The sequence below is a fragment of the Xiphophorus maculatus genome, chromosome 22 (genome assembly GCF_002775205.1).
Source record: "Xiphophorus maculatus strain JP 163 A chromosome 22, X_maculatus-5.0-male, whole genome shotgun sequence".
In the NCBI taxonomy this organism is placed as follows: Eukaryota; Metazoa; Chordata; class Actinopteri; order Cyprinodontiformes; family Poeciliidae; genus Xiphophorus; species Xiphophorus maculatus.
The window spans coordinates 5,073,838-5,085,102 of record NC_036464.1 but is presented as its reverse complement, the minus strand read 5'-3'; the positions used below and the strand labels follow the sequence as shown (position 1 = coordinate 5,085,102).

Genomic DNA, 11,265 nt, shown 5'->3' with positions numbered 1-11,265 from the left:
ATCGTTGACGTCCAGTAAAGAGGACAAATGGTGTCCTCAGGTTGCTGGAACATTTATTGTGTATGAGTTGACACATAACCAGAGGAACATGGGTGTTCCTATTCCCAGAGGTTTAAGATGTCAGGGCTGAGCGTGCCGTGGCAGAGAGGGGCATTATCCCAGGTAGGGTGGAGGTATCCAAAAATAAAAAGCAGAAGAAGCTCCTCGAGGACAAAGGTGTGCAGCAAAAGACGAGCAGAGGGACGGAAATCTCCCAGTCATGGCAGACACAAACGGGACCATCAGAATTATGAGGTGAGTTAAAATCTGTTTTCTCTTTCTTTGGTTTTAGTCATTGGGATTAATCCAGCATTCTTATGTCTCTCATGAGAAAAACATTCATGTTTTTATTCATCGGTTTCTGTATGTTTGAGAAAAGAAAATAGTTAGTAGTTAGTGTCATAAATAACTTTTGTGTAGTGCTAAATGTTCTTGTATGCGTTGCAGTGACCAATTGGGTATTTATTTAAGCTTTTATAAACTATTCAAAAGAAAATATTTCAAAAGGTAAACGGGACAAAAGAAAGGAACTAATTGATTGAAGCCTGTGTGGAAAGCAGAAAAAATAAGTAAATCATAAAATATAAATAAAATGTACAATACAATATAATATAAATAATTACACCACCTGAAATTACAGGCTACATGTTACACATTAAATCATTTAAATCTGTCTTAATCCAGATTTAAATCTGGACTCTCTCAGTAAAGTCGTTTTGGACTAAAGTTACAAATTATCTCAGCTATTTCTAGCCCAGATTAATTTTAAACACCTGCACATCTAAACCCAACTCTGTCTCACAGCAACGCTTCAGAAAAGGTTTCACTTTGTAGCAGGTTATTAATTCAGTATAAAAAATATATTTTCCTCAATTTCTGTCAGTTTTAGTTTTTATCACCGATTGAATTCAGATCTAGCATCTGGGACTAATGTTTCATTCAACATAAATATTGATGTTCAATGGGACGGACTTTTTAATGCAAAATGTTTCTTAATGTTTTAATATTCATTAGGGGGAAAAAAAAGTGGAGTTAGATTTTTTGAGGTTGTTTTTAAGAGCTTTTTACACCCAGATGGAAAACATAATTTTAGACTTTAAATGAATGAATGACTGAAAACTTCACTCTGAACTTATAAACAAGACACATTATTAGTAGAAAAATAATAATAAAAAAGTCTGCAGAATTAACATAATTAAAAATATTGCCAATTAGGATTCTTAACTGAATTTAAACTATTCATAGAAAAGTCCAACAGCAATAAAATTTCTATCTTTTTATTGGTCGATTTAACTAGCTAGCTAATTAGCTGCCTATCAATCTGTTTCTAGTTGAAAATTTTCTTTAAATCCTTCACCTATTTGACCCATTCTGGATGTAGATTAAGACCACACTCCACACTACCTATAAATTATCTACTCTAGCTGTAAATACAGTATATATGGCTGTAATTTATCAGTCATTTCATAGTTTATATATATCTATATTTCTTCATTATCTACTTTTAGGACTCCTGAAATATTCCATATAAATAACCAATATGATAAATATCAAGTCTTGTTTCTTTTTATGTGGTATTTTTTATATATTATATTCAGTCAGTCATGCTCAGTCATATATGCAATTATTATATTACCCAGAGCACGTCTTTTAAAGCTGAGCTACATTCATGTTCTTTTGTGGTATATTTTTATCATTTATTTTTAATTCTTTATATTCATACTTTTTCAAGTCCTATTCTCACTGTTTAACAAATTTACACCACAAACCAACATGCACAAACTCCTTGGTGTCTCTTTTCTTAAATTAAGCTTTATGTACATTATTTCACTTCTTTTGAATTTGTCTATGTCCATAAAAAGTCTTTTGTTTAATCTTAAACATAATTAATTGACAATCACTGTGTTTAAGGTAAAAACTGTGTAAATACTGATGTTCATTCTCTCACCATGAGGCTACCAGCTTCTTTCAGAATAAAAGTACACATTGTATGTGTAAACAACTTTTTAGCCTTTAGTTACAATAAAAGCATTAAAAAGTTTTTAAAAAATACAGAAAAAATCTAATAAAATTTTTTTTAATGCTGCTTGGTTGTTACCTGTAACGGTAAATTTCACTTTTAACCCACATCTCTGTCCTAGTTGCAGAACCTCAGGGGCAGTAGTGTTCCTCCATGTATGTAACTGGAGTCTCTCCTGCCGTCCATCCAAAGCCTCCGTCTAAGGCAGACAATAGCCCTGCATGTCCTGAGGGGTGCTTTAACATTTAGACTGAAACCTAATAAGAGCAAACAAGAGATTATTTTCATTACTGTTCAGATTTATGGCAATTGCTTCTTTGAGTCATTTCCTGTAAAAGTACTTCAAACGGTGACAAAGCATTCAGGCCTGGGAATATTTACAACAATTTGACTAGAATATGTTTGATAACAACCTGAACAAATCATCTAGCACTTGTGTCAAACTCAAGGTCCCGGGGCCAAATCTGGTCCACCGTAGCTTTTTATGTGGCCCTCTAGATTCCAGATTACATCGTTAATTCCTTCCAGTTTTTCACAAATCTGCAAAATTCACACAGAATCAACAGATCCCAAATTCAACAGTTTAATACATTTATTAATACATTCTTGCACAACCGGCCCTTTAAGAACGTTCAGATTTTTGATATGACCCAAAATGAAACTAATTTTGGCACCAATTGGAACTCAATATGCATTTATTTGTCAAACTATCAAGATCAACTAATATTTTAAAAACATCAAAGCCAGAGACTGAGAAACTAGACACCCAAAAAATGCATCATTTGTCCTGAAGATTGCTTTAGCTAATAAAGTGAAATCTGTCTTATGTGAAAATGATTTTTTTTTTTTCCCCTTTTAGGTTTTCTATCTTGTGGCTGTTAACTGTCTTCGCCCTGCTGGTTTACTGCTTAGCAGGTTTGTGCAGTTCATGTGCTATAATGAATAGAGTGATTGGTATTTCTTAAAATTTAGAATAATTTGGGTTTTCAACCTCTTGTTTTCCCTTCTTTATTTTTAGCTGTCGTTGACAAGAGTGAATGCGAGGCAGAAGGCATTAAGTGCCACGCTCAGGCCGACTGCCTGAAGATTAGCAACAGCTTCACCTGTGCCTGCCGCGTGGGCTACCAGGGTGAAGGTCTGCAGTGCAGCGACATCAATGAGTGTCTGAGTGGCATTCAAAGTTGTCACTCGAAGGCCCGCTGCACAAACTCTCCAGGCAGCTACTCGTGCGTCTGTCTCGATGGATATGTTGGTGATGGTAAAACCTGCCAGGACATCAATGAGTGCCAAACGAACAATGGGGGCTGCCACCCTTCTGCAGTCTGCACCAATTTGGATGGTGGGAGAACGTGTCAGTGTAGTTCAGGTTTCACAGGTGATGGCGTCCAGTGCACAGACGTCAATGAATGCACAAGGGAACGAATCTGCCATTGGAATGCCACCTGCACCAATAATCCCGGTTCTTTTGCGTGCACTTGTAACGCGGGCTATAAAGGAAATGGAATCTACTTGTGCATGGACATAGATGAGTGTTCAGAGAATCGTGTGTGTTCTACTTTATTAGGTTTCAAAGGCTGCGTAAACACACCTGGGTCCTATCGTTGTACGTGCCAAAGTGGTTTTCAAGCCACTGGACAGAACTGTATCGACATTGATGAGTGTGCAAACAACATCTGCAGCCCCAATGCAGATTGCAAAAACTCTGTTGGATCATACCAGTGTACCTGCAAAAGTGGGTTTGCGGGAAATGGGTTGACATGTGCTGATATAAATGAATGCATTGCAGGCAATGAATGCGACTCGAAGGCTGTTTGCATCAACAGGTTGGGCAGTTATCAGTGTTTGTGTGTGGAAGGTTTTGTTGGAGATGGACGACGCTGTGAAGATATTGATGAGTGTGCAAAGCCAAACATTTGCCCGTCTTTCAGTACCTGTGTGAACAATCCTGGGTCCTACAAATGTGACTGTGGGAGTGGATTAATATTCAATGGCTCCAAGTGCAATGACATTGATGAATGCAAAGCAGGACAATGCAGCCCTTCTGCAAACTGCACTAATTCACATGGTTCCTTTGCTTGTCAGTGCCTGTCAGGCTACAGGGGAGATGGTTTTACCTGTGACGATATAGACGAATGCTCTTTGAATTCAAAATGCCACTCGAAGGCCGTTTGCAAAAACGTACCTGGTTCTTTCAACTGTACATGTATGACAGGCTACTCTGGTGATGGGCTTCAGTGCAATGACATCAATGAGTGCCTGGTGAATAATGGAGGCTGTAAAAACAAAGCAACATGTGTCAATAACCAAGGGTCTTTTGCTTGCCAGTGCCAGTCAGGTTTCATCTTGATTAATAAGACAATTTGCCAAGACATCAATGAGTGTGTGGAAAAGACCAATCCATGTGGAGTGAATGAAGAGTGCAAAAACACTGATGGGTCTTATGAGTGCCCTTGCCAGGCTGGCTACAACCGTCCTGCTAGCAACATGGCCTGCATCGATAGGGACGAGTGTCAAGACAAACCGTGCCATATCAATGCCACATGTCTCAACACCATTGGCTCGTACTCCTGCACCTGTAAGAGAGGCTTTACAGGGAATGGCTCTCATTGTTTGGACAAAGATGAGTGTGCTCAGGCGCAAATATGCCACACAAGAGCCACATGCACTAACACTGTAGGGGGCTTTTTCTGCTCTTGTCAGCAAGGTTTCATAGGTGATGGATTTTCCTGCGAGGATGTGAATGAGTGTTCTCGCTCCAATACCACCTGCCCTCCTTTCTCACAATGTGTCAATTCTCCTGGTTCTTATGTTTGCTCATGTTTGAATGGTACGGTGGCCTCTAATGACACCTGTGTGCCACCAGTTTTTCTGTGTGATCCTCCCTGCCACAGCAAAGGTTTATGCCACCTTTCACCTTCCGGATATCAGTGTGTTTGTGACATGGGCTTTGATGGCAATGGAGTGACCTGCACAGACATCGATGAATGCCAGATGGACAATATTTGCCCTGACAATGAAACTGAATGTTTGAATACTCCTGGATCATTTTCTTGTGTGTGCAAACAAGGCTTCACTCTCAACGGGACTCAATGTGTTGGTAATGATTTTTTTAATATTTGTTATTTAAAACAATGAATGTCCAGAGCCAAGTTCAGCCTCTATATTAGGTTATGTGATATTAAAGTTGAAAGGCAGAATTTATACAGAGCTGGGAAAAATTACATCCCTCTAATTATATCAGACACAGATTACCGTAAGTAGAAAATGCAGTTTTCAAATGACTATTTAATTTATTAATGGAAGACAGTGGACCCAAACCAATATGATGTTATGCAAAAATGTAAACGCCTCCTTTTTAAATCATAAATATATTTTTGTTGCAGTTTTTCTAGCCACACCAAATACCTTAACAGTCTATCTACTGATCAGGCATAACATTATGAACAGTGAAAAACACTGGTTAGCCTCATTGTGGCACCAGACTGGTTTTTTGTATTGACTTTTTTAAGCCAAGTCATTAATTTGGTGACCATACTTGAACTAGATCTCTGCTTTTAGCTTATTCTGATTGCTAAATTATTTACCTTTCATTGTTTCTCTCTTATTACACTATTTGTTCATGACTTTTCCAGATGTGAATGAATGTGATACGGGGCAGGAAGAGTGCAGTGAGTTTGCCCAATGCAACAACACAGTGGGAGGCTATTCCTGCTTTTGTCGAAGTGGTTACACAGGAGACGGGAAGAACTGCTCTGGTACGTATCAGTTCCTTACTATGTACAAGCTGTTGATCTTGCTTCTGTAAGTGGACACTCTTGTGAGTTTTTTAGCACATTTTGGGGCTGTTTCCCTGACACTGTCCCATTTTGGATAAATTATAGACATTGATGAATGCCAAGACCAAAATGGAGGATGCCACCCATTTGCCAACTGCACTAACATGCCCGGATCTTTCTCCTGTGTCTGCCCGATGGGCATGGAGGGGGATGGCTTTTACTGCAAGGATGTGGACGAATGTGAGCAGAACTCTACCCTGCCAAACAACTGCAGTTCGCAGGCTGTGTGCCTCAACACCAATGGTTCCTACCTCTGCCGGTGCAATCATGGATACCGAGGGGATGGTTTTATTTGTAATGATGTTGATGAATGTGAGTTGGCTACAGCTTGCAGCAAGAATATGACATGCACCAACTTTCCTGGCTCCTACAGCTGCTCTTGTATATTGGGAAACATATACAATGAGGGCATATGCATTAGTGAAGATACCTGCCTAAATGCTACTAATTACTGCCACCCGCTTGCCAAGTGTAACACACACCAGGGTTCTTACTACTGTCACTGCACAGATGGATATGAAGGAAGTGGGACTGACTGCTGGGATGTAAATGAATGCGATCAGTTACAAGATAAAGCCTGCCCTCCCTTCTCACACTGCCGAAACACGAATGGTTCTTTCAACTGCGAGTGTTGGAAAGGTTTTCGAGACAACGGTACACACTGTCAGGACATAGATGAATGTGAGATGGGAAACTTCACCTGCCCTGACAACAGCACTTGTAATAATACAGAAGGGAGTTACAACTGCACCTGTGACCCAGGATTCTCAGGCAATAATTCCTTGTGTTTGGACATTGATGAGTGCTCCCTTGGCCTGATCCACTGTCCTGTTTTTTCCAACTGCCTAAACACGATTGGATCCTCCATCTGTGGGTGTTGGGAAGGTTTTCGAGACAACGGTACACACTGTCAGGACATAGATGAATGTGAGCTGGGAAACTTCACTTGCCCTGACAACAGTACCTGTAATAACAAAGAAGGGAGTTACAACTGCACCTGTGACCCAGGATTCTCAGGCAATAATTCCTTGTGTTTGGACATTGATGAGTGCTCCCTCGGCCTGATCCAGTGTCCTAATTTTTCCAACTGCCTAAACACAATTGGATCCTCCATCTGTGTGTGCTGGGAAGGCTACCAAAGCAATGGCACAGAGTGTGAGGACATTGACGAATGCCTGGACAATTCCACCTGTCCTGATCATAGCACATGTGTGAACACCAAAGGAGGCCACCAGTGTCTTTGTGATACTGGGTTTTCCAATAGTACTGACTTATGTGTGGACATTGATGAATGCAATGAAAACAACGGGCGAGAGCTTTGCACAAATGGGACATGCCAGAATGTTCTTGGTTCTTATTACTGTGATTGTTTTACAGGATTCTTGAGTAATGGTACAGAGTGTGTGGATGTGGATGAATGCTCAGAGCTTCTCAACTCCTCAGTATGCCAGCCTTTCTCCACATGTGTTAACACTCTAGGTTCATACCTCTGTCCCTGTAATGTAGGTTTCATTCTGAATGGTATCAACTGTCTGGATGTGGACGAATGTCTTCACCCAGATGGTAGCCCATGTCCACAAAACTCTATATGTAACAATACAGAAGGGTCTTTCCTCTGTCACTGCTCCCCTGGGTATCAACCCATTGACACTGGCTGTGAGGATATTGATGAATGTAAGAGCAGCAACACCTGCCGCTCTGATCAGGTGTGCACAAACCTACCGGGAGCATACGACTGCTCTTGCCCTCTTGGTTACCATGAGGAGAATGAGGCATGTGTCGACAGCAATGAATGTGAGAATTCGCCATGTCATCCCTTGGCATCCTGTTGGAATACACCTGGCTCCTTCTCCTGTCACTGTCACAGAGGCTTCACTGGGAATGGCTCCTGGTGCAAAGATGTGGATGAGTGTGTTGCCTTTACCAACCCTTGTCACTCCCTCGCTCAATGTCATAACACCCCAGGATCATTTGTTTGTGTCTGCATGCCAGGCTTCCTCAGCATTGGGCCCCTATGTGTGGACATTAATGAATGCCAGCAAGAAAATGGGCAGTGTCACTCAGCTGCTTCCTGCATCAATTATGTAGGAGGATTCAAATGCTCATGCAACCAAGGCTGGGAAGCTACCAAGGATAACGGTCTTGGAAAAGAAGGCTGTGTAGACTTGAATGAGTGTGTGTCCCCCAACCGGTGTCCTCATCAGACATCCTGTACCAACCTACCAGGGAGCTACGCCTGTTCCTGCCCAGCAAACAACACAGTTTGCAATACCTTAGCCAGAATGGGTTAGCTATGCATTTGTTTTTATTACATTTTTATAACCAATTCTTTATGCTGCTCATTTTGTTGATTGGAAACAACCCGATCAACAAAAAAACAACCCAAGTCTATAAGGAACTAATCAACTTCCAGTCGTGTATGTAGTTAATCGCAAAGTTATTGTTATACCTGACTGATTTAGATCTAAAATTATTTTTAATTTAACCAAGAAAATTCTGAGACAGACATTTCTAAAACGCTAAAAAGCTATGTAAAAGCAATATTATTTAAAATGAAAGAAATTGATGTTTCCTTATTTAAACATAATTTTCTGAATAATAAATTATAAATATTTTGTGGAATTACAGCAATCAAAACCTTCTTTTCATGTTTTCTTTAGTGTTTTGATCTTTGGTGATGGTTGGAAGGCCTCCTTACCATTACCCTAATTTTTAGCTCCCTTCATATGTTTTCTATTAGATTCAGGTCTGGGCTCTAGCTGGACCAGTCCAAACCATCAATATTACATCGATGTTAGTATTCCACTGATGCCCTCTCAGTTACCAGTGCTGCCTTTAACAAAAAATAATTAATTTGTTTTACTTTGATAAAACAGTGCTGTTACAAGAAAACTAAGCAATATTTGCTAAGACCATTTAAAACCATTTGTACTTTGAAAAATAAAGAAGCAATAAAAGTGAAACATTACAAGTTTAAAATAATTAAAATGCAAAATTAAGTTTTTTCTTAGCTGTATGTCTTAAACAAAGAGGGCAGAGAAAACCATACTGTCTTAGGCTGCGTTCACACTGCAGCCTGAAGTGACCCAATTTCGATTTTTTTTGTCAAATCACATTTTTTTTGGCGTGGTCGTTCACACTTCCAAATATGCGCGACCTCTGTGTTCAGCAGTGTGAACTGCGAACGAGCTCAAAGTATCTCGCATGCGCAGTAGAGGGCGCAATGACGTCACACAGAGAAAGCGTGCTCAGTGTTTTGCCAAGTGCCAAAAAACAGAAGAAGTGCTCAGTGCTGGCGGAAGTAAACACAGGATGCTAACGGTGGAGCATAGCTAACGATTTTGAAGTTGTTGTCTGGCCGGAGGCTGGACATTAACAACTTAATCCTCATTATAGTTCGCCATGGTTGTTGTTTTTCTTCCCGCTTACGCATATCAGGACGCAGAATATTGACGTTTGTCGAGTATCAGTGACGTTCATCACCTCATCGTTAGGATTCAGGTCACATTTGAAAAGATCAGATACGTATCAGACATCCAAGAGGCCTGGGTCGCATTCGAAAAAGAAAAAACCCGACCTATATTGTTCAGCCTGTCATGAAAAGATCAGACACAGGTCGCATAATGGCGAAAAAAAAAAATCAGAATTGGGTCACTTCGGGCTGCAGTGGGAACGCAGCCTTAGGTTGACAGCCAAAAAACCAAACTTGACTAACTGCCTGTTCTCCACACAGAGAGCTCTCTGTACCCATACGGAGCAGAGGCTGGAGATAGAGAGGTGAAAATAGAAGCAGAAGATGGAAATTCTCCATACATCACGCCAAAAGCAGGGTTTCCTTTCATGGGGAAACTGTACGACAGAGTATTTGTGAGTCTGACTTTTCCTTCTTACACAGTCTCTCTACATCATGTTCGCTTTTCCTCAGATCACCTGACAAGTTTTCTATAGGTTTGTAGGACTGACATCACCATGAATGAAGGCTGATTTCTGTGTGGATTTGATTATATGTTTCAAATCGTTATCCTTCTGAAGGACCCAGCGATTCTCTGTTTTCAGTTTTCTGGGAGAGTGCATCAGATTTCCATCTCCTGATGTTTTAAAGTGTTGAAGATTTTCAAACGCTTCACTGCAAAAACACAAAACCTTACCGAGGATTTTGTTAGTCTAGTTCCTACTGCAAATCAGACAAAATTAACTTTCTAATAAGATATAGGAGCTTTTTAAGTCAATGATTCCTTAATATTGATTTTAAAAAATTACTAGTTTCACTGGCAGATTATTTTACTTGTAACAAAACATGTTATATGTGAAATAACCTGCCAATGTAATTAGTACTTTTGATCAATATTAAAGAATTATTTACTTAAAACAAACTCATTCTATATCTTGCTACAAAGTTATTTGTAAGTTAGTTTTGTCTTAATTCAAATGTGGGATATACACTGTAAAATATTTACACTAAAAACTAGACAAAAATACTTGGTAAAATTCAGCATATCCAAAAATCATTTTAAAAAATCACTTTCAAAGTTTCAATCTTTTAGTCAGATTTTGCTCTAATCAGAACTGTTGTGCTCCTATATAGTATTTTACATATTTTGTCAATTTGATGCCATATTGGTTCTTAAAGCTGCTGTATTTTCTCAAGAAAAACACACAAAAAACAGATTATAAATTGTGACGTGCAGAGTTGAATATTTGGTATTCATGGGTTAGCCAGACCATTTTGTTTTGTAATAATATGTGTTATACTTATGCAATAATGCAAGGAAAATATAACAGAGAGACTCATTAACTCTTAAAAGAACATATTTTATTATGAAACTATGTTGTTTGAATGGTCGTCCTATGCCTGCAGTGCCTGTGTAACTTATTAGAAATGATCTGGCAGTATTTATGGAAAATCATATCATATTAGCATCAACACTGGGAAACATGTTGATGATAAGAAATGAAGACATTAGTTCCAGAGGTCTAAACTAATAAATTACTATATCAATTACTGAAAATTTTCGGTTATATTTCAAATAAATTTGAATTCTTACTGTGTTTTTTTTACACTGAATAATTTTACTAAATTGAAACGTCGTTTTCCTCTAAAATGTTTCTGTTTGAGATTATTGTACTTCAATAGATGAATTCGTTTTATGCACATTTTCACCAGAAGCGCCAATAGAGGGCGCTCTATGACCAAAGTAACATCCTGGTGAGTTCAGGAGCTTTTCCCAGCAAACGTTATGAGATGAGTCATATTCAGTAATAATAATGTTCAGGCGTAATATTTACATCAGAGTATTTGGTTATTCACGGTTCTCAGAATATTAAACTCAACAGAAAGAAAAAAACTTTGATGTCTGAACATTGTACCAA

The 11,265-nt window shown here is 39.1% G+C and overlaps 1 protein-coding gene across 1 annotated transcript in view; it reads left to right on the top strand.

Annotated features, from left to right (window-relative positions):
• Positions 1-229: 229 nt before the first annotated feature.
• LOC102217900 (mucin-like protein) overlaps positions 230-11,265 on the top strand; it is a 28,763-nt gene continuing 17,727 nt past the window's right edge. The window contains exons 1-5 of the mRNA XM_023327814.1: positions 230-294; positions 2,919-2,974; positions 3,078-5,156; positions 5,692-5,814; positions 9,629-9,762. Coding sequence (XP_023183582.1) covers positions 260-294; positions 2,919-2,974; positions 3,078-5,156; positions 5,692-5,814; positions 9,629-9,762 — 2,427 coding nt within the window. The 5' untranslated portion in view covers positions 230-259. The remainder of the gene's footprint in view (positions 295-2,918; positions 2,975-3,077; positions 5,157-5,691; positions 5,815-9,628; positions 9,763-11,265) is intronic.